Source organism: Trachypithecus francoisi, unplaced genomic scaffold, assembly GCF_009764315.1.
Source record: "Trachypithecus francoisi isolate TF-2019V2 unplaced genomic scaffold, Tfra_2.0 Lachesis_group7, whole genome shotgun sequence".
Classification (NCBI taxonomy): Eukaryota; Metazoa; Chordata; class Mammalia; order Primates; family Cercopithecidae; genus Trachypithecus; species Trachypithecus francoisi.
This window is the reverse complement of record NW_022681472.1, coordinates 60,610,340-60,637,996: the sequence shown is the minus strand read 5'-3', so window position 1 is coordinate 60,637,996 and position 27,657 is coordinate 60,610,340. Positions and strand designations below refer to the sequence as shown.

Below are 27,657 nucleotides of genomic sequence, written 5' to 3'. Positions count from 1 at the left end.
CTCCTCCACCCACCCCACGCTCCAGTTCCTGGGCATCCAGCGGTCGGCGTTTGCACGCTCTCTCATCGATTGGCGCTGCCTTGCTCCTTGGGCTCCAGTCGCGGGGAAATCGGCCCCAGACTTGGAAAGTCCAGCGGAGCGCGGGGCGGGAACCGAGGCAGGCGGGCCAGGGGATTGCCGATCGCACGGATGGGCGCGCGCTCCGTCTGGCGAGTGGCGGCGCCGGCTAGCCCGAGCGGCGCGAGGCCGAAGTCCCGCGTCCGCCACCCCCTCGCCTCGCGCCGGCGCGCGAGCTCCTTGCCCTTGCCCCCAGGAGGTTCGCCCCGCGTGGGGCTCTCGCACCGTCCGGGGTGGGAGCAGGCGAGCCGGAGGGAGGAGGGAGGAGGGAGCGCGCGCGGGCGGCGGCGGCCCCTCCCCTCCCTCTCCCGCCGCCGCGGAGAGCGCAGGGAGCAGCCGGGGGCTCGGCGGCGGCGGCGTCTACCCCCAGCTCCTCCTCCCTCCTCCTCCATCTCCTCCTCTCTCTCTCCATCTGCCGTGGTTATGGCCCGTCGCTGGAGCACAAAAGAGTCTCCGCGGTGGAGGTCTGCGTTGCTCTTGCTTTTCCTCGCTGGGGTGTACGGTAAGTGTCCGCGTCCCCGCGCCCCGCTGACCGAACAAAGCTGAGGCGACCCGGGCCCTCGAGGCCTCCAGGACTGGGGTTCCCCTGGAGACTCCAGCGGAGAGCCGGGCTGCCGGCGGGACAAAGACCGGCGAGGGGGTGGATGTGGCGGAACGGGTGTCCCCACACGGAGATGCTTTCCTCCACTCGCCCACCTTCAGACTCTCGGGTGGTGGAGAGGGGCTGGGGGTCCCGGCCAGGAGGGCCCCGGCGGAGCGAGGGGGTGGCGGGAGGACTTCCCGACCTGCGCTGGAGGGCCCCCGCGGCCAGCTGCTCGAGGACCCGTAGCCCGGCACAATCCACACACAAAGATGTATGACTGTGAGAAAGCAGAGGAGGTCGCCCCCGCCGCTGCCGGGACGGTCCGCCCCCCAGCCCCCCCACTTCCGCCCCCCACCTGGGGTTAGGAAGTTCTCTTACCGGTGAGATTCCCACCGCACCAGCCCTTTCCCCACCCGAGTCCCTGAGAAGGCTCCTCGCTGACTTCTCCCCACCCCTCCACCTCGCGGGCAAGGACTCTGCCGAATCCGGGCGTGCAGGATCCTGTTGGTTTCCCGGGAGCAGCACGCGGGAGAAGGCCAGAAAATAGTTTCCAGCCCCACCTCAGTCTCTCGCTCTTAGGGTGTCCTGGCTCCCAGTTCAATTGTAATTTCATCCATCATCGTCCGCCGCTGTGGTCACTGTTACTTTATTCCAGTCGATGGATCGGGTTAAGAGAAGGCTGAAGACTGTGTGAGGACAGCTTTGTATTGCGTTGGGATCTGAGCAAGAGCTGAATGGAATTAATTGCAAAGAACATTTATCTCTTAAGATAATTGAGTTCCACTTCTGACTTCACCGTTCTTAGTTCATCAGTTAAACACATTGAATAGGTATTTCAGAGAGCTCAGTTTTAACCTTTCCTTTTTGGAGTGTTGCTTTGATTTCTTCAGAAAAAGAATTAGAAGTTATCGGCCGGGCGCGGTGGCTCAAGCCTGTAATCCCAGCACTTTGGGAGGCCGAGACAGGTGGATCACGAGGTCAGGAGATCGAGACCATCCTGGCTAACACCGTGAAACCCCGTCTCTACTAAAAATACAAAAAAAAAAAAAACTAGCCGGGCGAGGTGGCGGGCGCCTGTAGTCCCAGCTGCTCGGGAGGCTGAGGCAGGAGAATGGCGTAAACCCGGGAGGCGGAGCTTGCAGTGAGCTGAGATCCGGCCACTGCACTCCAGCCTGGGCGATAGAGCGAGATTCCATCTCAAAAAAAAAAAAAAAAAAAGAATTAGAAGTTATCATTACTTTGGTAAATTTTACTTATAAAAAGTCAAAGTCATTTGCCACAAACACTAATTTGACTGGTATAATGGTGGTGGTGGTGAGGTTTAGTCAACAGCCAATTTGTCAGCAAGTATTATCTTTTGAACGCATTTATCTACGGAATTGAATGTGATGGTGGCTTTTGAAACCTGGCAAGTGACACTAAATGAAGAATTAATGAACGAAATTGGGCATTTACTGACAGCCAAGAAATAGTAGTCTTTTTGGTACAATTCAGGTTGCGTTCCTCCCGTAACTGATTAGTAGTATTTTTGTTTGTTTTGGTGAGGAGAGTGGTTTGGTCCATTTTTTATGTAGAGGTAATTGCCAAAAGTGTGCTTGTGTGGGACCAAAAACCCAGTGCACGACTTTTGATAGTTGGCTGCTTCAAGTGGCTGTGATCCCTGCTTGCCTGACGACTTGTGGGTTTGGGTCTACACCAGAGATCAATAAGCTATTATGTTGTTTCTTCTGCCCTGAAGGTGGGTGTAGTTATGCTCTAGGTTTGGTGTAATGGCCCAGGAGAGAGAAGAAATTGAGAGGTATCTTTAATTTGGGGTGATTAGGATTGTCCAGCTTTGTCCTCTGCTATAAGAAGAATTGAATTTCTGTAATGTCTGATCAGAATAGATAAATAAATGGGCTCTTCTTTCATTAAAACCTGTGTCATCAGTATTTGAACTACAAGTCTTTTGCCTCGAGGGATAAGAGGCTGTGAACCCCTTAATTTGTTTTGGTGCATTCTTTAGTACTTGTACACAAAGTGACTTTCTGGTGGGTGTTTATCAAAGCTTTATCTTTTTGGAATTTGTGTTCAGTGAGGAATTGTTAGTAAGCAAAGACTGAAACTCCTTTTTCCAACAGTGTGGGCCCAGATTATAAAACCAGCAGGTGATTATGCCAAAGGTGGTTGTCTCAAGCCACAGCAAGTTTCAAAGTGTAAAAAAAAAAAAAAAGGAGGTAGTGAACCAGGCAGAACATTAAACTGTATCAGCAGAGATTAAAGGGAACCCTTCACCCTGGAAGTGAGAGATCCTCTTTATAGCTGCATGTTTTTTGTCCTCTTCTGTCTCTAACCATATGTGGGTTTATAATAGTGAAAAAGGGCTATAACATAGTATGGGGGGATGTGGGTCTGTAACAATAGTGGGAAATGGGTAACTTAGAATATATAGTAGTTGTAATGGGTAGTGGATGCATCCTGAGAAATAGCTATCGTCTTGAACCTCTTAGAACAGATACTAGCTGTAATTTGTGAAACTGTCCCCTATACAGTAAAAAGTGTGTGTGTGTTTTCAATGGCTTCAAAAACAATTAGCTCTATTAATGAAACTGAATATTCAGAATTGCTGTTAACAAAGAAAAGCAGGTTGATTGACCAATATTTAGGGAATTCCAATATTAATTCTTCACAGAGTGACTCTTGAAAATGAAATGACTCTAAGGTGTGCTTCAGATTTTTGAAACATTTCACATTCATAAAAACTTTTTTTGTTTGTTTATTTTGGTACTACTCTCCAGATGACGATTTTTATGGGCTCTGATATGTGGCTGTTATAATTCCAAATTAACTTGTCTGAATGCCAGAGTCTTAACTCTAAATTGTAATCTAGAATATAATGTTTTCCAGAAGGAGTTGTTCAACGACCTGTAATTATCTTTCGGGGGCTACTGTATCTTAACTGCATTCAATGTGCCTAAGAGTAAGGAGGAGAGAGTAAAGGTTGACCTCTGCCACCTTTGGAAGTTTGAAGGGATAAAAACATCAGTGGTGACAACCACAAGCTTTGCTACGCATTGTTCTAGGCTTACTGTAAGAGGAAAAAGTGCTTTGTCATTTTTCACATAGGGATGTCTGGCTTTTACAAATCTATGGGAGTTTCCAAAACCTCTGTCTCCTAGTCAGTAGAAGCTGTTAGTCTTGCTCACGTCCTAAACCACAAGTTGTTAATTCTGACAGTTCCATTGCTTTATCCTTTCCACTTCTGTTTGTCTCCCAGATTAGTGTTTCCTAACTTTTACTCAAACCCACCCTTAAAATACACATTGCTTAGGGTACTATGTACATAGAGAAAAAAGTTAATGAAACCGTACTCTTACTACCTGTGCACTCAGATGTTTTCTATTTATTCCTCCTCTTTCTCACCCTTCCTTTCTTCATTTACTGGTCTGGACTCATTATATTAATTTTGGATCCACTAATAAATTGCAGTCCTTAGCTTGAAAAACACTACCCAAGATGAAGCCTTAAAATGTAGTTTAGAGGCCAGGTGTAGTGGCTCAGGCCTGTAATCCCAGCACTTTGGGAGGCCGAGGCAGGTAGATCTCCTGAAGTCAGGAGTTTGAGACCAGCCTGGCCAACATGGTGAAACCGTCTCTATTAAAAATATAAAAATAAGCCAGGTGTGCTGGCGCACGCCTGTAATCCCAGCTACTCCGGAGGCTGAGGCAGGAGAACCTCTTGAACCCGGGAGGCGGAGGTTGCAGTGAGCGGAGGTTGCACGATTGTACTCCAGCCTGGGTGACGAGTGAAACTCTGTCTCAAAAAAAAAAAAAAAGTAATTTAGAGTGTTTGTTGTTTGTATATCATTTTACAATAACCTTGAAGAGTTGCAGATGGTTATTTTTTGGTTACTTGCTGCCAGAGCATTTGATAGCTGTAGAACTGTTCTTAGCATATACTGACTGACTTGTGATAAAATTCATTTTTAAACTGGCTTTCAGCTTATTAAAGTAAAGAGTCTTTACTGTTCTCAGTAGTATTCTAGATGTTGTGGTAGCCTAAAATAATCTTTTTACTCTTGCGTATATGTAATGGATGAATCTTTTCCCATGAATTTTATGGAACATTCAGTAGCACTTAATAACTAGTTTAAGGGTAAACAAGAAATTCCAATTTTAGAAAGGTTATAGAAGTAACTGAAACATGAGGGAAAAATCTAAACCAGATACCAATTATTTCTTACAAAGTCAAGTTTGATTACATAAAATATGTTGAATAAACTTGAATTAATTGCTTAACATAAACCCTTCCTTGAGTTCAGAATCTAAATTATATCCATATCCTTGGGAGAATATGAAGGTAGGCAGCACATTCTACAAAATTTTAGGTGGTTATCAGGCAGAAAGTCTTAAGCACTGTTGGCTGTATTCCAGATACAGTATGGAGGAGATTTGAATGATATATGGTAAATGATTTATAAGGTTCCTAGAAAGTAAAATTTCTTTTGAAGAATATAAAGGGATTTTAGCCTGAAAAGTGAGCAGCAGTTAAAGAAAACATTAAGATTTACTTTTGTAGTTAGAAAATTTAAAGCTTATTAAATTATTAAGGGAGCAAGAGGGCCTTTTTGTGTTTCTGATATGAGATGTCTTTTTTTTTTATTTTTTCTCTACACTTTACCAGTGATACCACAATTTAAGGGGTGAAAGTTCAGTAAAAATATACGTGAAATATACGTGAGAATTATATAAATTTAAGTAAATATAGAATATTTTTATTTTAGGTATTAATCCTGTTCTTGCTGCAAGTCTTTATAAGAAGAGGAAGGTTGTTCTAAATTTAGGAATTGGAAGTTGATGATCTCTAATTTCTAAGGTTACCTTTCTTTTCTGTTTTTCTTCTTTTTTCCTTATCACTCCCCCTTTTGGAGAGAGTTAAGTGATAGTTGCACATTATTTAATTTCCATTTTCTAAAATTTAGGATTAGATCCTGCAAATACAAATTACCAATGTATCTATTCAAATACATGTCATCAGAGTCTCTTCTTTTTAAGTATATATAAATATATTACTTCAATACTGTATTAGCTTGGGGATTCTCACTATCTTAAGTTATAGAAGGGAAGGAAGGAAACTAACATTTATTGAATTAAGTTTGATAGCATTTATTTACTTACAAGTACTTAATACTTATGTTGAAAGAGTCGTGATTAGTCTATTTATTGCCAGTTAATCTTTAGTAGGCCTTATTTGGCAATCCTATCAGATACATATTCTTTCTTTTATTTTATGGAAGAGAACATTGAAACACAGAGATATTGTGACTTAACTGAAGCCAAACCACTATGAAGTAGTAGAGTCAGGATTGTAGCCTTACCCTGGCTGTCGCTTCACTCAGTTCATTTAGCAAATATTTATTGAGCCCTTGCTTATGTCTAGCACTGTGTTAGATAAAACCTGATGCACATAGTTTCTGCCCTCATGGAGCTTATAGTCTAATGAATAAGTTGTAATAAGTGCTCTCACAGAAACAAACACGGGCCAGAGATAATGAGTAACAGGCACAGAGTAATTAGGGGAAGACTTTTTGATGAAGGGACATTTATGAGACCTAAATGATAGCTGTAGCTAACTGTGTTATGGTTGAGTAAGAGAGCTTTGCATATGAGAACAGTGCACGAAAGGCCCGGGATCAGGAAAGAGCTGGTATGTTGCAGATAAATTAATAAAATCACTGTAACTGGAACATAATGGTTATAAGGGAGAGCACAGGGTGAGATTAGAGCAACACTTAGAAACTCTGGGCTTTAGAATCCATGGTAAAGAGTTTAGGTTTTATTTTAAGTTTAACTATTCAAAGGATTTAAGTGACATCATGTGATTTATGTTTTGAAACAGTCACTTTTGCTACTATGTGGAGTATTGTTGTGAAGTGGGAAACAGTAGTAGAGATGGGATGATCAGTTAGAATTTGACTGTAATCCAAGTGAGAGATAACAGGAGCTTGGACCAAGGTAGTAGTAGTGGAGATAAAGGCGTGTAGATCGCCTTTTTGATAGAGAAAAGGAGATTTTTCCCCTCTTGGCGTAAGAAGGAAAGAAGAAAATATTGGTGCAAGTGTGTTTAGGTCTGTAGGTTTTGGGGTGGGAAAGTGGACATTACATCTGATTGTTCTTATTTTCTCAAAGTAATATGACATGAGATCATCAGTGAAGAGGAGGAATGAGAATTTGAGGGTGAATTTTGTTCCCTCAATTCAGTAGAACAGTTTGGACCTTTAGCAAGTTAGATTTCTGTTACTTAATCTAGAATAGAGAAAGCTATGAACACTATGCATTAAGATATATTGCAAATAGTTGTACCACAGATGAGAGGAAGAGATGGACTTAAATTACAAGGGGAGGAACCTTAAGAAGGTTACTGTGGAGAACTCAGTTCTGAGGGCAGTCATTTTGTCAGTGAAATAAGTGTAGAACATAACTTTTTACAGTGTTTTAAGTGTATTTCAGACAAGAAGCAAAGGGTGGGGCAAAAGCTGGATTTCCAATACCTTTTTGCTTAAGTTAAATGCTTTCTGCTAAGCTATCAATAAAGATTGCTTTAGAAATCAGATTGTTTGTGGTAGAGTTAAGAATGTATTAAAAGACAGGTGAATTTCAGAGCAGATTTGGAAAAACTGAGCTTTTATCTCTTTTTTTTTTTGATCATGTAGCTTTGCAGAAGATATAACTTTAGTAGGTACCAAAACTTCAAAGTAAATAAAAGTGACAGAACAGTTTTCTAATTTTCGTCTTAAATAGTTAATAACTGATTTACCTGCTGGTATCAGTTTGGTGAAGATGTGAAATTGTTTTATGTTCATGTGTTGTCATTGAACGAGACTAACTTGATACCTACCTTTAATTCACTTACATTTCATTTTTTAGAGAAATTAAAAATGGTGCTAATCTTTTAATATTAGGATTAAATGGAGCACAATAGGATGTTTAGTAGTTGGAATTTACCTTTTCAAATATAAGGAGTAAACCTTTCATGATGTGACTTAATTTCATTAATAGTTAAGGCATCTTTATACATATATTGGAGAAAACATAAGAATAATCTTTGTATCTGATATATATTGAAGTAGAATTATTTCTTGAAATTATTATTGCTTGTAAAAGTTTTGCCAAGAGAATACAGAACACCTATACAAAAAATGCCATGATTAATTCTCAAAATTACTGTGTAAGGTAGGTATTATTAGAAGAAACTGAAGCTTTGAAAATAGTAGTTTTGCCTAAGGTTCATGTCTCTCTACTGCTGTGCTCTTCGTGTAGAGGCCCACTTTTTTTTTTTGTCTACATTATTGTAACAGCCCCCAACTAGTCTTGGCTCTAGTCTTGTCCTGATTGAATCATATCACACCTAGCAGTAGCCAGAGTGACTTATCTAAAGTACAGATCTGGTAATGTAACTTTCTTGCTTAAAACCCAACAGCAGTTCCCTGTTCTTAAAATATAAATTTAACTCACTAGAGCTTTCATCATCTGGCTAGTTTCTTTTTTTTCACTTTTAAGTTCAGGAGTACACGTGCAGGTTTGTTATATAAGTAAACTTGTGTCATGGGGGTTTGTTGTACACAATTATTACGTGGGGGGGTTGTTGTACTCAATTATTAAACAATTTGTTGTACAGATTATTTCATCACCTAGTGATATGTTACATCATATCTAGTGATATCTGTATAGCATTTCACACCTAGTACACAGTAGTTATTTTTTCTGATCCTCTCCTTTGTCCCACCCTCCACCTTTTGATAGGGCCCAGTATGTGTTGTTCCCCTCCCTCTATGTGTCCATGTGTTCTTTCTCATCATTTAGCTCCCACTTATAAGTGACAACATGCAGTATTTGGTTTTCTGTTCCGGCATTTGTTTGCTAGGGATAATGGCCTCCAGCTCCATCCATGTTCCTGTAAAGGACATTATCTTGTTCTTTTTTATGGCTACATAGTATTCTATGGGATATATGTGCCACATTTTATTTATCCAGTCTGTGATTGATGGGCATTTAATTCCCTGTCTTTGCTATTGTGAATCAGTGCTACAATGAACATAACACGTGCATGTGTCTTTATAATACAACAATTTATATTCCTTTGGGTATATTTCCAGTAATAGGATTGCTGGGTCAATGGTATTTCTGTTTTTAGGTCTTTGAGGAGTGGGCACATTGTCTTCCACAATGGTTGAACTAATTTAGACTTCTGCCAACAGCATACAAGCATTGCTTTTTCACCATAACCTCGCAAGCATCTGTTATTTTTTGAATTTTTAATAATTAGCCATTCTCAGTGGTGTGAGATGGTATCTCATTGTGGTTTTGATTTGCATTTCTGTGATGATTAGCAATGTTGAGCTATTTTTCATATGATTGTTGGCTGTATGTATGTCTTTTTTTTGAGAAGTGTTCATGTCCTTTACCCAGTTTTTAATGTTTTTTCTTGTAAATTTGTTTTAAGTTCTTTATAGATGCTGAATGTTAGTTTTTTTGTTGTTGTTTGTTTGTTTTGTTTTGTTTTGTTTTTTGAGACAGAGTCTTGCTCTGTCACCCAGCCTGGAGTGCAGTGGTACAATCTCGGCTCACTGCAAGCTCCACTTCCTGGGTTCATGCCTTTCTCCTGCCTCAGCCTCCCGAGTAGGTAGGACTACAGGCACCCACCACAACGCCCGGCTAATTTTTTTTTTTTTGTATATTTAGTAGAGATGGGGTTTCACCGTATTAGCCATGATGGTCTCGATCTCCTGACCTCGTGATCTGCCCGCCTCGGCCTCCCAAAGTGCTGGGATTACAGGCGTGAGCCACCGCGCCCAGCCTAGATTAGTTCTTTATAGATGCTGGATATTTTGCAAACTATGCATCTTTGTCAGATGCATAGTTTGCGAAAATTTTCTCCCATTCTGTAGGTAGCCTGTTCACTGTTGACCGTTTCCTTTGCTGAACAGAAGCTCTTCAGTTTAATTGGATTCCATTTGTCAATCTTTGCATTTGTTGCAATTGCTTTTGGCATCTTTGTCCTGAGATCTTTGCCTATTTCTGTGTCTAAAATGGTATTGCCTAGCTTGTCTTCCAGGCTTTTTATAGTTTTGGATTTTACATTTAATAAGTCTTCAATTCATCATGAGTTAATTTTTGTATATGGTATAAGGAAGGGGTCCAGTTTCAGTCCTCTGCATGTTACTAGCCGGTTACCCCAGCACTATTTATTGAATAAAGAATCCTTTTCCTATGGCTCGTTTTTGTCAAGTTTGTTGAAGATCAGATAGTTGTTGGTGTGCCGCCTTATTTCTGGGTTCTCTATTGTGTTCCATTGATCTGTGTGTCTGTTTCTGTACTAGTACCATGCAGTTTTGGTTACTGTAGACCTGTAGTGTAGTTTGAAGTTGGGTAGCATGATGTCTCCAGCTTTGTTCTGTTTGCTTAGGATTATCTTGGCTATTTGGGCTCTTTTTTGGTCCTATATGAATTTTAAAATAGTTTCTTCTAGTTCTGTGAAGAATGTCAATGGTAGTTTAATAGGAATAACATTGAATCTGTAAATTGCTTTGGGCAGTATGGCCATTTTAACAATATTGATTCTTCCTACCCATGAACATAGAATGTTATTCCATTTGTTTGTGTCATCTCTGATTTCTTTAAGCATAGTTTTATAGTTCTCCTTCTAGAGATCTTTTACCTCCCTGGTTAGCTGTGTTTTGGGGCATTTTATTCTTTTTGTTGCAGTTGTGAATGGAATTGCATTCCTAATTTGGCTTCAGCTTGATTGTTGTTGGTGTATAGGAATTTAGTGATATTTGCACATTGATTTTATATACTGTGACTTTGCTGAAGTAGTTATCAGCTTAAGAAGCTTTTGGGCTGAGACTATGGGGTTTTCTAGATACAGGATCATGTCATTTGCAAACAGGAATAATTTGACATCCTCTCTTCCTATTTGGAGGCCCTTTAGTTATTTATTTTGCTCGATTACCCTAACCGGGACTTCCAATACTATGTTGAATAGCAGTGGTGAGAGAGGGCGGCATCCTTGTCTTGTGTCGGTTTTCAAGGGTAATGCTTCCAGCTTTTGTACATTCATTATGTTGTTGGTTGTGGGTTTGTTTGTCATAGATGGCGCTTATTATTTTGAGGTATATTTCTTAATACCTAGTTTACTGAGAGTTTTTAATATGAACAGGTGTTAACTTTTAGCAAAAGCCCCTTCTGCATCTGTCAAGATAATCATGAGGTTTTTATCTTTAACTCTGTTTATGTGATGAATCACATTTATTGATTTGCACATGTTGAATCAACCCTGCATCCCAGGGATAAAGCCTACTTGATCACAGTGGATAAGACTTTTGATGTGCTACTGGATTCAGTTTGCCAGTATTTTTTGAGAATTTTTGCATCAGTGTTCATCAAGAATATTTGCCTGATGTTTTCTTTTGTTGCCAATAAGTTTTTTGTTTTTGTGTTTTCATTTGTTTTTTTTTTTTTTAATACTAAAACCTCCATCAGGTTTTGGTGTCAGGATGATTCTGGCCTCATAGAATGAGGAGCAATTTTTTTGAAAAGTTACAGCAGGAACAGTACCAGCCCTTCTTTGTACATCTGGTAGAATTCAGCTGTGAATCCATCTGGGCTTTTTTTTGGTTGGTAGGCTGTTTATTACTGACTTAATTTCAGAGTTTGTTATTAGCCTGTTTAGGGATTCAGCACTTTTTTTCCTGGTTTAGTCTTAGGAGGGTGTATGTGTCTAATAATTTATCCATTTTTTCTAGATTTGTCTAGTTTATGTGCGTACAGGTGTTTGCAACATTTTCTAATGATTGTTTGTATTTCTGTGGGGTCTGTGGTAGTATCCCCTTTGTTGTTTCTGATTGTGCTCATTGGAATTTTCTCTTTTCTTTATTAGTCTAGTTAGTGGTCTATTTTATTAATTTTTTCAAAGAAACAGCTCCTGGATTTGTTGATCTTTTGAATTGTTTTTTGCATCTCAGTCTCCTTCAGTTCATCTCTCATTTTGGTTATTTCTTGTCTTTACTAGCTTTGGGGTTTGTTTGTTCTTGGTTCTCTAGTTCTTTTAGTTGTGATGTTAAGTTGTTAATTTGTGATCTTTCTAACTTTTTGATGTGGGCATTTAATGCTATAAATTTCCCTTTTAATACTGCCTTAGCTGTGTCCCAGAGATTCTGGTTGTTGTATTGTTGTTCCATTGGTTTCTAAGAACAACTGTTTTTTTTTTTTTTTGAGACGGAGTCTCGCTGTTGCCCAGGCTGGAGCACAGTGGCATGATCTCTGCTTACTGCTGTTGCCCAGGCTGGAGCACAGTGGCATGATCTCTGCTCACCGCAGGCTCTGCCTCCCGGGTTCGTGCCATTCCCCTGCCTTAGCCTCCCAAGTAGCTGGGACTACAGACACCCTCCACCACGCCTGGCTAACTTTTTTGTATTTTCAGTAGAAATGGGGTTTCACCATGTTAGCTACGATGGTCTCGATCTCCTGACTTCGTGATCTGCCTGCCTCGGCCTCCCAGAGTGCTGGGATTACAGGCACGTGCCACCGTGCCCGTCCTGTTTCCAAGAACTTCTTGATTTCTGCCTGAATTTTATTATTTACCCAAAAGTCATTCAGGAGCAGATTATTCAATTTTCATGTCATTGTATGGTTTGTAGTGAGTCTCTTAGTCTTGATTCCTAATTTGATTTCACTGTGGTTCAAGAGATTGTTTTTTATGATTTCATTTCTTTTGTATTTGCTGAGGAGTGTTTTGCTTTGGATTATGTAATCAAGTTTTAGAGTACGTGCCATCTGGCAATGAGAAGAATATATATTCTGTTGTTTTAGGGCGGAGAATTCTGTAGGTATCTGTCAGGTCTGTTTGATCTAGTGCTGAATTCAGGTCCTGAATATCTTTGTTAATTTTCTGTTTCGATGATCTAATACTGTCAGTGAGGTGTTAAAGTCTCCCACTATTATTATGTGGGAGTCTAAGTCTCTTTGAAGATCTCTAAGAACTTGCTTTATGAATCTGGGTGTTCCTGTGTTGAGTGCATATATATTTAAAATAGATCTTGTTGAATCGAACCCATTACCATTATGTAATGCTCTTCTTTGTCTTTTTTTACCTGTGTTTTAAAGTCCGTTTTGTCTGAAACTAGGATTGCTTTTTTCTCTTTTCCATTTGCTTGGTACATTTTTCTCTTTTTATTTTAAACCTATGTGTGTCATTGGATGCGAGATGAGTCTCTTGAAGATACCATACCAATGGGTCTTTGTTCTTTATCCAGCTTGCCATTCTGTGTCTTTTACTTGGGGCATTTATCCCATTTACATTCAAGCTTAGTATTGATATGTGTGGATTTGATCCTGTCATCATGATGTTTCCTGGTTATTTTGCAGACTTGTTTATGCAGTTGCTTTATAGTGTCATTGGTCTGTACACTTCAATGCGTTTTTGTAGTGTCTGGTAATGGTCCTTCCTTCCCATGTTCAGTGCTTCATTCAGGAGCTCTCGTATAGCAGGTCTGGTGGTAACGAATTCCTTCAGCATTTGCATGTCTGAAAAGCATCTTATTTCTCCTTTGCTTATGACGCTTTGGCAAGATATGAAATTCTGGGTTGGAATTTAAGAATTTTGAATATTGGCCCCCGGTCTCTTCTGGCTTATAGAGTTCCTGCTGAGAGGTATGCTGTTAGTCTGATGGACTTCCCTTTGTAGGTGACCTACTCTGTCTCTCTAGCTACCTTTACCATTTTTTCTTTCATGTTGACCTTGGAGAATCTGATGATTATGCATCTTGGGGATGATCTTCTTGTGAAATATCTTACTTGAGTTCTCTGCATTTTCTGAATTCGAATGTTGGCTTCTCTAGCTAGTTTGAGGAAGTTCTCATGGATGATATCCTGAAGTATGTTTTCCAAGTTGGTTCCATTTCCCCCATCTCTTTCAGAGACACCAATGAGTTGTAGATTTGATCTCTTAACATAATCCCTTGTTTCTCAGAGGTTTTGTTTCTTCCTATTCATTCTTTTTTCTCTGTTCTTGTCTTGACTATCTTGTTTCAGAACGCCAGTCTTCAAGCTCTGAGATTCTTTCGTCTGCTTGGTCTCTTCTGCTATTAATACTTGTGATTGCATTATGAAATTCTTAAAGTGTGTTTTTCAGCTCTATCAGGTCGGTTACATTCTTTTCTGTAGTGGCTGTTTTGTCTGTCAGCTCCTGCATTGTTTTCTTGTGATTTTTAGCTTCTTTGGATTGGGTTTCAATGTACTCCTGTAGCCCAGTGATCTTTGTTACTATTCATATTCTGATTTCTGTTTCTGTCATTCAGTCATCTTAGCCCAGTTCAGAACCCTTGCTGGAGAGGCGATGTGGTCATTTGGAGGAAAAAAGGCACTCTGGTTTTGTGAGTTTTCAGAGTTCTTATGCTGGTTCTTACTCATCTTGTGGGCCTGTCTACCTTCAATCTTTGAGGTTTCTGATCTTTGGATTTTTTTCCCCTTTTATCCTATTTGATAACTTTGAGTGTTTGTGGTGTAAGGTGGATTCAGCTGACTGGCTTCATTTCTGGAAGATTTTAGGGGGCCAGTGCTCAGTTCCCAACGCCTGGACTGCATGCTGTAATTCTGGGATACTTGTATTGGGCCCCGACTTTGTTCTCTGGCTCTTCAAGGCTTCGAAATCCACTGCGCTGGATTGGGGGGACCAACTTGCAGCACCTGTGGCAGAGTGCTAGCAGTGCCAGAGTGCCTGCCTTCCTGTGGGTGTTCACCACAGTGGTGGAGACAATACAGCCTGGCAGGGTGTCAGGGACCCCCTGCTGGTAAACTGAAGGTGATGTTGGCTTGGGGCTCTAGTCACACTGGAGGTGATGGCTTGTGGGCAGGGCACTGGCAGATCTGGATTCCTTCTCTGTGCGCTGCAAGCAGGAATGATCACTCAGGGGCAGGGGATCTGGCTAGTTTTTATCTTTCTGCCTCATCTTGGTCATTCCCCTTAACCCCTGCCCTTCCCCCTCTCCCACACCATGTTCCTGCCATACTTGTGACTTCCAGCCTTTATACGCACTGCTCCCTCTGCCTGCCTTATTTCTTCCTCCACCACTTTCTTCTCTAGGCTAACTCCTGCTGTCCTTCAGTTTTCTTCCCATTGCTGCCTCTTTTGGGGAGTCTTCCTGGTTCCTCAAAACTAAGTGCCCTTCTTAGAAGCATCTCAAATATATAATGTGAGCCTCAAATGTAAATCATATATGTAGTTTTGAATTTTCTATTAACCACATTAAAAAAAGAAACAGGTGAAATTAATGTTAATATTTTAAAACTAATATATCTAAAATACTATCATTTCAACACGTAAACAGTAGAAAGTAATTATTAATGAGAAGCTCTGCATTATGTTTTTCATGCTCAGTCTTCAAAATCCAGTGCAAATTTTATACTTACAGCCCATCTCAATTCAACTAACCACATTTTAAATGCTGAAAGCCACTTGGAAAACAGTGTCTATTAAAGCTGTATGTAAACATGTCCTGTGGCCCAGCAATTCTGCCCCTAGATATGAACTCAACAGGTACATAATGTATGCCAAAAGACATGTACAAGAATATTCATAGCATCCTTATTTATTATAGTCCCAGACTAGAAACAACCCCTATGTCCATCAGCAACAGAATCAATGAATAAATTATGGTATATTAGCATATGGTAATTCTGTTTAGCAGCAGTTTCCAAATTTTCGGGTCACAGGACTCCACAGTTATTGAGGAATCCAAAGAATGGTTTTTATATAAGAGCTATGTATGTTTTTAAGAATATTAGGAATTAAAATTGAGTAATTATTAAAATATTTATTTAAAATGACAATAAGAAACCTATTACATATTACTGTAAATAACATGTAAAATAAAAATATGTAAAATGACAAATAACTATATTTTCCAACACAAACAAAAATTATTTTGAGAACAGTGGCATTGTCTTAATGTTTTTGCAATTACCATAGAGTCAGAGTTATATATAAAACATATTTAGTATAATGCCAGACAATACTTATTGAATAAATGAATTAATTTATCTATAAATGGAGTAAATTACATTTATGTGATTCCTAATGTTGAATCATTTTTGCATTCATTCATAGGCCATACCAGCTTGCTAATGATAAATTTTAATCTGCTAGAATACATTTACTGATTTTTTTATACTTTGCATTTATATTTATGATATCAGTCTATTGTCAGTCTTAGCTTTCTTCTGCCCTCTACCTCTTTTTTTCCTTCCTGTAACCTAACCTTCCTCTCTTCTGCTTGATTTTCGTATGTTAATCCATTCTTTTAGATGTACTTACAATCTTTTTTTTTGTTGATTTCAGTGTTTAGAAGTAGTTTAAAAGATTCTAGTGTTCCAGTTATTATTATTTTACCTTGTAAGATTAGAAAAGGAGAGGTGATTGTTTATGAACTGTAATAGGAAAGCAAAAATTAACAGTTTTGTACTAATAAATGCTGAGGGGAGAAATGTTTTCATTCCTAGTATGTTTAAACTTTATTCCACTAAGCAAGATAATACAGATGAGCCTGTAAGAAGTAGATCCCTTCTTATGCATGGGCTTTGGGACTAATTAAGCCAGTAAGAGACCTCAGTGGAGATGGATCAATTCCATGAGAAGTGGAACTCACATCTGAAGGCAGGAGCTGTGTGGGAGGTAAAATGGAGATGCTAAATGAGGATTGAGCTCAAGTCAGGGGGTAGGACTCCTGTATTCTGTCAGTTGGGTACATCCAGTTTGTGTGGATGATACTTTAAGAACAAACTAATTTGCTCAAAAAGTAGCAGACATAAAGTTAACCAGAATATGGCTCCAGTGCTATCTAAACTATGATCTAGTAGTGTACTAACATGATTACTTGTATATAAAAGTATTTGCCCAGGTACAAAGGATGGGAGATTAAGGAGAACCTACTGCTATCGGTGCTGCTGGAGTGGATCACTACGCAAGGGCCAGGAGCCATATGAAAAATACAAAGGAATATTAAGAAATTGCATAAATTACATTTGTATAAGATTCAACTTCACATTATTTTTTCCACCACGTAAGAATAAGTCTGAGTGTTTGATTTGATTGCTGTATATGGGTGGATTAGAGAGAATTAGAATCAGAATACATGATTTATCTCTTGTCTTTATTTTATTATTTTATTTATTCTTTTATTCCCTCATCTAAGTAGGGGGCTAGCTACAATAAATAGAAATTATGTTTTTTAAAGGTTTATTAGAACTCTACTCTAAAAGCATATGTGTGTGATGCCTTTGGGGAAATAACTCTTTAATTTTTAATTCCTTCATCCTTGAGTCAGCTTTGCTAATTTATATTAAATTATATGTTCTAGAACATTATTTTGCCTATATTTCCATATTTACTTTAAAGTTGTAAATAATATTATTTTAAAAACATTTTCTACATCTGTGATTATATCACCATAGTCATTCCTGATACCCATCTGTCTCTCTTGTCTGTCATTCTTTTCTTGAACAGACTTGTCAAAAATTTCTTTATTTTAGACGTTCTTCTCAAAGAACCAGCTCTTGGTTTCATGCTGTACTGCTTTCCTTGTTTTCTATTTTATTAATTTTTTTCACTATTTCTTTATTTTGTTGATTTTTGTAGCTGGTTGTTTATTTTTAAATTTTGTTTTAGACATCATAGTAAAACTGACTCTCTTTTTTTCTGGTGCAAAGTTATATGACTATTAACACATGTACACATTCATATAACTACCACTAAAATCAGGATGTACAGCAGTTCAGCACCCCAGAAAACTCTTGCCTGTTCTTCCTTTATAGTCACAACCATGTCCTCACCACCCTTAATCTGTGATAGCCACTGAGATGTTCCTAACCATAGTTTTGTCTTTTTAAAAATGTCATATAGATGGAATTGTCCAACACATAACCATTCGAGACTGGCTGCTTTTACTCAGCATAGTATCTTGGAGATTCATGCACATTGTTGCATCAATCAGTAGTTTTATTCCTTGCTATTGTATGGATATACCACAGTTTATCAGTTCACCTATTGAAGGACATTTCCATTGTTTTCCGTTTTTGGCTATTATAAATAAAGCTTCTACAAATATCTAGTACAGATTTCTGTGTGGACATAAGTTTTTATTTCTGTAGGGCAGTGGTCCCCAACCTTTTTGACACCAGGGACCAGTTTTGTGGAAGACAATTTTTCTGCAGACCTGGTAGGGAGGGAGGATGGTTTTGGAATGAAGCTGTTCCACCTCAGATCATCAGGTATTAGATTCTCATGAGGAATGCCCAACCTAGATCCCTTGCACGTGCAGTTCACAATAGGGTTCGCAGTCTGCCACCAGGAGGTGGACCTCAGGCGGCGCATTAGTCTGTTTTCTGACTGTTGTAAAGAACTGCCTGAGACCGGGTCATTTATAAAGGAAAGTGGTGTAGTTTCTCACAGTTCAGCATGGCTGAGGAGGCCTCAGGAAACTTACAGTCCTGGTGGAATGTGAAAGGGAAGCAAGGCACCTTCTTCACAAGGTGACAGGAAGGAGAATGAACACAGGAGGAACTACCAAACAATGATAAATCATCAGATCTCATGAGAACTTGCTCACTATTACGAGAACAGCATGGGGGAAACCACCCCCATGATTCAGTTACCTCCACCTGATCTCTCCCTTAACACGTGGGGATTATAAAGATTATGGGGATTACAATTCAATATGAGATTTTGGGTGGGGACATAGGCAGACGTTATCAGATGGTAATGCTTGCTCAGCCACCACTCACTTCCTGCTCTGCTGCCCAGTTCCTAATAGGCCACGGACTATTACCAGTCTGCAGCCTGGGGGTTAGGGACCCCTACTTTAGGGTAAATACTTAGGAGAAGAATTGCTGGGTCCTAAGTTACACATACGTGCTTAACTTATTAAGAAACTACCAAACCATTTTCCAGAGTGACTGTATCAGTTTGCATTCTGACTAGCAGTGTGAGAGTGTTCCAGTTGCTCTGCATCTTTGTCAGTACTTGATACTGTTAATATTTTTGTTTTTGTCATTCTAGAAGGGATATGGTGGTAGCTCATCTGATTTGCATTTGTGTTTTTTAATGGCTAATGATATTGAACATCTCATATACTTCTTTGCCATCTTATGTAAAATGTTTAAGTTCATTACACATTTTTAATTGGGTTGGTGGTTTTTTTTGCCGTTGGGTTTTGGGAGTTCTTATATATCTTTTTCCCCCTCTGAATCTGTAGTTTGTCTTTGTATTCTCTAGACAGTGCCATTGGCAAAGGAAAAGTTTTTGTTTTTTTTTTTTGAGACGGAGTCTCGCTCTGTCGCCTGGGCTGGAGTGCAGTGGCCGGATCTCAGCTCATGCAAGCTCCGCCTCCCGGGTTTACGCCATTCTCCTGCCTCAGCCTCCCAGTAGCTGGGACTACGGGCGCCCGCCACGGCAAAGGAAAAGTTTTAAAATTTGGTGAAGTTCAACTTGTCAGTTTTTTATGAGTTTTTTTGGTGTCATTTCTAAAAGCTCTTTACCTAATCCCGGATCACAGAGGTTTTCTTCTGCTTTTTTTCTAAAAGTTTTAGAATTTTATGTTATACATTTAGATCTAAAGTTCATTATACTTTATCTTTTTAAAAGGTATGAGGTTTAAAAAAGAGGTTCAGTTTTTGCATATGGATAACCACTAATTGTTCCAACACCATTTATTGAAAATATTATCCTTTCCCATTGAGCTGCCTTTGCACGTTTATCAAAGATCAGGTGGCTATATTTGCATGGGTCTATTTCTGGATTATATTCTGTTCCATTGTTCTGTGTGTATCATTTTGTCATGATCACACTTTCTTAATTACTGTAGCTTTATCCTAAGTCTTAAAATTGGGTAGTGTATGCAATCCTTTCAGTTTTATTCTTTGTAAAAATTAACTATTCTAATTCTTTTCTCTTCCATATACATTTTAGAATCAGCTTGCTTTTATCTACAAAATGTCCTGCAGGGATTTTGATTGATATGTTAAATTTACAGATTACTTTAGGAAGAATTGACATCTTTACTATGTTCGGTTTCTAATCCATGAATGCAGAGTTGCTCTGTTAATTTAGGTCTGATTTCTTTCATTAGTGTTTCATAGTTCTTGGCACACAAATCCTTTGTATGTTTGTTAGATTATACATATTTTATATGGGGGGAGCTATAGAAAATAATATTGCTTTTAAAGTTTGATTTTTAATTGTTTTTTGCATGTATATGAAATGTAATTGGTTTTTGTGTTGACCTTGTGTCTAAATTAACTTGTTAGTTCTAGGAGTATTTGTGTAGATTTCTCTCAAATTTTCTGCATAATTATGTCATTTGTGAATATGGACAGTAATATTTTTGCCTTTCCCAACTATACACCTTTTTAAAATTTATTTATTTTCTTGCCTTACTGCATTGGCTAAGACTTTTAGTACGTTGAATAGGAGTGGTGAGAGTGCTTGCCTTGTTTTCCATCATGGGTGGAAAGTATTTCAGATTCCACCATTCAGTATGTTAGCTGTAAGGTTTTTGTAGATGCCTTTTTACCAAGTTGAGGATATTCTTTTGTATTCCTAGTTTGCTAAGAGTTTTATTATGAATCTTTATTATGAACATCATTATGTTGTATTTTGAAAAACTCCTTTTCTCTATCTACTCATGTCATGATGTGATTTTTCTTTTTTGACTGTTAGTATGATGGATTACATTGATTGACTTTTTTCAAATATGTAACTAGCCTTTCATTCTGAGGATAAACCACTGGGTTGTAGTGTATTATGCTTTTTTAAAAATAACAGTTTTATGTGATGAACTTCAACTTTTTAAAGTGTACAGTTCAATTTTTAGCATATTAACAAAGTTACACAACTGTCACCACTATCTAATTCCAAAATATTTGCATTGGCCCAAAAGGAAACTCTGTATCTATTAACAATCACTACCCATTCTTCCTACCCTCTGGCCCCTGGAAACTACAAATCAACTTTCTGTCACTATGGATTTGCCTATTCTGGGCATTCATATAAATGAAATCATACAAAATTTGGTCTTTTATGTCTGGCTTCTTTCACCTAGCATAATGTTTTCATGGCTTATTCTTGTCATAGTATGACTGTAACATGGCTCAGTACTTTAGTCCCAAAAATTCCATTGTATGGATATTCCACTTTGTGTATCTGTTCATCAGTTGACAGACATTTGAGTAATTTGCACTTTGGGACTATTGTGAATAATGCTATGAATATTTCTGTGGAAGTTTTTGTGGGCACATAGTTTCAGTTCTCTTGGGTATATACAAAGGAGTAGAATTACTGACTCATACAGCAATTCTATGTTTACCTTTTTGAGGAACTCCAAACTGTTTTCCAAAGGGCAGCACTATTTTACATTCCCACTAGCAGTATGTGAGGGTTCCAGTGTCTCCACATCCTTGCCAACACTTTATTGTCTGTCTTTTTCATTACAGCTGTTTTAATTGGTGTGAAGTTGTATGTCATGGTGTTTTTGATTTTCATCTCCCTAATGGATAATGATGTTGAGGTTCTCTCATATGTTTATTGACCTTTTGGGTTTATACTCTGAAGAAATATCTATTCAAATCTTTTGCCCATTTCTTAATTGGTTAGAGTATCTGTGTTGTTGAGTTATAAGAGTTCTTTAAACATTGTGGTTATTAACCCTGTTATCTGATATATGATTTTTCAAATATTTTATCCTGTTTTGTAGTTTGTTCTTTTACTTTCTTAATGGTGTTCTTTGTGGCACAAGCGTTTCCAATTTTGAGACAGTCCAGTTTACCTAGTTTTTGTTACTTGTGCCTTTGATACTATATCTAAGAATCCATTTGCTAACCCAAGGTCATAGGGGTTTACTCTGGTGTGGTTTCTTTTATTCCCCTAAGAGTTTTATAATTTAGCTGTTGTATATAGGTTTCTGATCCATTTTGACCTGTTTTTTGCATATGATATGAGGTAGGGGTCAAATTCATTCTTTTGCACATGGCTTCCTTTGTTCCAGCATTATTTGTTGAAAAGACTAGTCTTTCTCCCATTTAATCTTCCTGGCACCCTTGTTGAAAATCAACTGACTGAAATTATGATCTGTATTTTATGACCTATATTGTATCCCTATGCCGGTACCACACTGTCTTCATTAGTGTCACTTTGTAGTAAGTTTTGAAATCAGAAAGTGTGAGTATTCCAATTTGTTTTCATTTTTCAAGATCGTTTTTGCTATTCTGGATTTCTTGAATTTTCATATGAATTTTAGGATTAGTTTATCAATTTCTAGGCTCAGGGGAAGGTAGCTAGGATTTTGATAGGAATTGCATGGAATCTGTAGAGCTTATTTGTCAAGAATTGTTGTCTTACTAATCTTAGTCCTTCTGATTGATGAACATGGGATATGTCTTTTCATTCATATAGATTTTAATCTCTTTCAATAATATTTTGTAGTTTCAGAAACTATTTTATTCCTTTTCATGCTATTGTAAGTGGAATTGTTTTCTTAGTTTTCATATTATCATTGTTGATGCATATGAATATACTTTTTCTTGTATCCTGTGACCTTGTTGAACTTATTAGCTCTAATAAGTTTTTGTTTCTGTGAATACCTTAGGATTTTTCATATACAAAATTTTATCATATGCAAATAGAGATGGTTTTACTTCTTCCCTTCTGATTTGGTTTGGCTGCGTCCCCACCAAATCTCAACTTGAATTGTATCTCCCAGAATTCCCCGGTGTAATGGGAGGGACCCACGGGAGGTAATTGAATCATGGGGGCCAGTCTTTCCCGTGCTATTCTCGTGGTAGTAAATAAGTCTTATGAGATCTGATGTGTTTTTCAGGGGTTTCCTCTTTTGGTTCTTCCTCATTTTTTCTTACCGCTGCCATGGAAGAATTGCCTTTTGCCTCCCGCCATGATTCTGAGATCTCCGCAGCCATGTGGAACTAAGTCCAATTAAACCTCTTTTTCTTCCCAGTCTCAGGTGTGTCTTTATTAGCAGCGTGAAAACAGACTAATATACCTTCCAATCTAAATGGCTTTTTTTCCTTACCTAATTGTCCTGTCCAAAACCTGTAGTACAGGGTTGAATGAAAGTGGCAAGAGTGGATATCTTTGTTTTTATTTGTAATCACCTTTAATTTTCCTGCTCTTTTACTGCTTTTTTTTTTGTCCTGTCATTTTTCTTTGCTTTGTTTAAATAAAATTACACTTATTATGGATTTTGTAATCATTATATAATTATATATTTCAGTTTTGCTTTACATACATAAAGATCACAGCCAAGGAGGTTACCCATAATTTCAAATTTTATCACCAGCCGCTTGTGCTATTTTATATTTGAAAACATTTACTCCTTACTATTTACTTCAAACAGGGATCAGTAACTTTGTTTAAACAATAATAATTAAGGGCCTTTTCTTCTTTGGGACAATAAAAAATTAAATGATGTGTTGAAGATACTACTAAAGAAACTCTACTTTTTGATTATGGCCTCTGCATTGAAGAGCTATAGGAATTTTTCTGAATGTCGGATCTTCCCACAACCTCTCTGTTCAAAGAAATAACATCTTTGAAATAATTCGCGCACTTTACAAATCAGAATTTGATTCACAACACCATATTACCATAATCACTAATTTTAAAAAACCTCCTAAATATTTTGTGTATCATTTTTCTTGATTATAAAATGTCAATAATATGGAGACGCTCTTAATATAACAGAATATTAAATCAGCTTCCCATCAACCCACCAAAGTCATTTAGTGATTATATTGGCCATTTCCACTGATTGGCAGGAGGCTCTTCCCCTAAGTTAGCTCCCATGGTTTTCACTGCATCATTTTTCTCACCAGAGTTAGTTAATTTTCAGCCCAAGGAATCACCTCTTCTATTTGATCACCTTGAGGTTGGTCTTCTAATTTTTTAACATGTGGTTCCACTTTAACCATAGCCAGCTTCTCATGTTCTGTATACTTTCTATGTGCTGAATTTTCAAGGATTTGCTCAAGAACATCAAGAATCTTTGTGTACAATATTCTCAGCCTCTCTTACGGACTCTTGCATACAGCCAATCCCACAGGGCCAGTGGTCTTCAGCACACCTATCACGACAGTAACGAGCCAATGATCTGCCATTTTTCTTGAAGTCTTTAATCAGGCTGAATTTTATTTTACTGTGTTCTCTCTCCCTCTCCCTCTCCCCTTCCCCTCCCCCTCCCCTCTCCCCTTCCCACTCCCTTCTCCCCCTCTCCTCCCCCCCAACCTCTCTCCCCACTCCATCTTCCCTTCTTTCCCCCACAACCAAGAAACATGTATGGGTTGTGTGTATATATATTTGTTTTTTGTTGTTGTTTGTTTGTTTTCTGAGACGGAGTCTCGCTCTGTCGCCCAGGCTGGAGTGCGCTGGCACAATCTCGGCTCACTGCAAGCTCCTGCCTCCCAGGTTCACACCATTCTGCTTTAGCCTCCGGAGTACCTGGGGCTACAGGCCACCACACTCGGCTAATTTTTTTGTGTTTTTAGTAGAGACGGGGTTTCACTGTGTTAGCCAGGATGGTCTCGATCTTCTGACCTTGTGATCCACCCGCCTCAACCTCCCAAAGTGCTGGGATTACAGGCATGAGCCACCACGCCTGGCCTGGGTTGTATATATATTTTGCGGGTACACAGCTAAAACTGTTTTTTTATTTTGCCCTCACACTTGAGTAATGGTTTGGCTGGATATGGAATTCCAGGCTTCAATATTTTCTTTCAGAATTCTGTGTATGTTATTTTATCATTTTGTAACTTTTAAGTTACCATTTTGGTTCTCATACTAAAGAGTTGTCCTTTTAGAAGTTTGTAATTTCCTTTTCCTATTTGGAGTTTACAGTTTTCACAAGTATGTGTCTGTGTGTGTATCTCCAGTCATTATTACTGTTTGCTATTTGGCAGACCATTTTATCTGAGCATATTGATATTCTTCCAAAATACTTATATGTGTATATGTCTAGTTGTATGAGTATATGCACACATACGTATTTATTATGGGTATGTGTGCACATATATATGTCTACACCTGTATATGTGTTTTAAATCCCTTTTATCCTGTAAGTTTCCTCCATTTAGAACTTCTATTAAGTGTAATATAATATTCATAATACCTAGCTTTTTTTTTGTCTCTTAGGTTTTTATATTGTTTTTATTCTATAATTTAAAGATTCTTCAGTTTAGTCTTCTAAATTATAATTTGTCTGTAATACGTCTGTTTATGAATAATTTTTTTTTGTTTCGACAGAGTCTCGCTCTGTTACCCAGGCTGGAGTGTAGTGGTGCGATGTAGGCTCACTGCAACCTTGACCTTCCAGGTTCAAGCGATTCTTCTGCCTCAGCCTCTCTAGTAGTGGGACTACAGGCGTGCACCTGGCTAATTTTTGGATATTTTGGTAGAGATAGGGTTTCACCATGTTGGCAAGGCTGGCCTCAAACTCCTGACCTCAAGTGATCTGCCTGCCTTGGCCTCCGGGATTACAGGTGTGAGCCACCACACCCAGCCTAATTTTCTTTTTTTTGTAACGATAGTTTTGTTTTTTTCAGTTAGCTATGAGGAGCTGATTTGTATATTTCTCATCTTCCCTGATTACTCCCTCCCTGCCCTGTCCCCTACTCTCATCCCTACACCTGAGAATATAAGAATTGTAGGTCCTTTCCTCAGAAAATAATCCCCCGTGTACATTCACAGAAAATTTTGTACATAATGCATGATTCTAGAATGTCTAAAAGCTCATTTATGACCTCTAGATCCTTGCTATTCAAAGTGCTGTTGTAGAAACAGCTACATTGGTCCTGTCTGGTAGCTGGTTAGAAATGCAGAATCTCAGGGCCTGTGCCAGATACCAAATTGGAATCTTCATTTTAACAAGATCCCTTGTTATTTATTTTATATTCAAGTTTGAGAAGCACTGTGGTAAGAGGTTAGAAACCTCTGTGGTGTATGTGATATATAAGATTTTCCTGTTGTATTACCGTTTACATATCTGGAATATCATCTACAGCACTTTAAAAAAAAAAAAATCATGACTTGATCACCAAAATTGTAAAGCAGAAATATTTTGAAGTATTTACAACATAGTATAGTATTTGAATAGCAAGCTATGCTATATGAAGTAGCAGGACTCAAGCAGGGACTGATGTATACACTCATTCTTGTCCAAACACCTACATAATGGTTACTATGAGCCAGGCATCATTCTAAATCACTGTGTGTTTGTTTATGTATATGTGTGTCTTAGTCCATTTGGAGTGCTATAACAAAATACCATAGACTGAGTGGCTTATAAAGAACAGAAATTTCTCACAGTTCTGGTGGCTGGAAAGTCCAGCATCGAGGCACTGGCAGATTTGATGTCTGGTAAGGGATCACTTTCTGATTCATAGACAGTGTTTTTTTGCTGTGTCCTCACATGGCAAAAGAGGCTAGCTAGTTCTTTGGGGTCTCTTTTATAAGGACACTAATCCCATTCTTGAGGGCAGAGCCCTCATGACCTAATCAACCTCATGAGGTACAAAGACTCCACTTCCTAATACTATAACCTTAGGAGTTAGGATTTCAACCATATGAATTTGGGGAGGGATACAGATATTCAGACTCTGTGAATGTATGAATGTATATGTATTTATTTACACAGATTCATTTGCTTAACAAATAAACATATGAATCTGTGTAAATAAATACATATACATAAATCAGCTTCAATACTATTTCCATTTTACAAATAAGGAAGCTGAGGAACAAAAAGGTTAACTATCTTAGCCGAGGTCACATAATTAGTAAGTGGAAGATCTAGGATTTGAACCAAGATAGCATAACCTAGAATCTGTGCTCTTAACCATTACATTATATTGCTCTTTTATAGTTGTACTTGGAGATCTCCATAAACAAAATGCAACTCAAAAGCAAGCTGATTAATTCCTTATACATTCACCTTTTAAAATTTATTACTAGAACTCATCTGCTTGTGGTGCTGATAGATGAGCCAAACATGCTGGATCATTAATTCTTTCTGAATTACTTTTGGTTTGCTGTTAACTGAGATTTCTACATGGCAAGAAGCTAGATTATTGGATTTTACACTACCTACCCTCAAGGTTTGATATAAGATTATTAAATAACTTATGCAAATACTTTCTACATTAAATGTTAATTTTCTTCCATCTCCAGATGATGGACAAAAGACAATTTATAGAAACAGTAATTGGATGGCTAATAAAATTAGAACAAAGATTAACTTCAAAAGCAGTCAGAGAAATACAAATAAATACCACCTGTTAATTAAATATATAAAAATGAAACTATTTTATCAAATGTTCAATAAAGACATAAAAATAAAAATGTGATGAGTGTTTAATGAAATGAGCATTCATACTTGATAAGTAGAAATGTTCGTCTTTGCTGATGGGTTTGTTGGTATTATTTGACATACCATGGTCTTCTTTTCTTTATCGCTTTTTTCCATAAACTATTTCCTAATTTTGAACATTAAATTATTTACAGTTTTGTTCACATAATGCTGTAATTAACATGCTTTTATCTTTGTTTGAATTTTTATTATTTATGGTTTATAAAAGTAGAATTACTAGGTCAAAGGTTGGAGTGTTTTCCAAGCTCTCATTAAAAATAGTATCTAATTTGTATTGAATGCTTACCGTGTGCAGTCATTGCTCTAAATGCTTTACATATATATGAACTCATTTAGTCTTTACATCAAAAATATAAGATGGACCCTGTTTTAACTCTGTTTTACAGGAAATTGAGCCACAGTGGAATTAAAATAATTTTAAAGTCACACAGTTAGAGCCAGGATTTGTTTTCCAGAAGATAATACTACTTTAAGCTTCTGCTTGTAGAATTTGAGA

At 38.2% G+C, this 27,657-nt stretch overlaps 1 protein-coding gene and 1 pseudogene across 3 annotated transcripts in view; one reads left to right on the top strand and one right to left on the bottom strand.

Moving 5' to 3' along the window:
• Nucleotides 1-215: 215 nt before the first annotated feature.
• LRP12 (LDL receptor related protein 12) overlaps nucleotides 216-27,657 on the top strand; it is a 97,865-nt gene continuing 70,423 nt past the window's right edge. For 2 of the 3 annotated variants that reach the window (XM_033202453.1, XM_033202451.1), the window contains exon 1: nucleotides 216-619. In XM_033202453.1, coding sequence (XP_033058344.1) covers nucleotides 541-619 — 79 coding nt within the window. In that variant the 5' untranslated portion in view covers nucleotides 216-540. The remainder of the gene's footprint in view (nucleotides 620-27,657) is intronic. The other variant, XM_033202450.1, reaches the window with a different exon arrangement.
• Nucleotides 23,531-23,898, bottom strand: LOC117079589 (annotated as a pseudogene).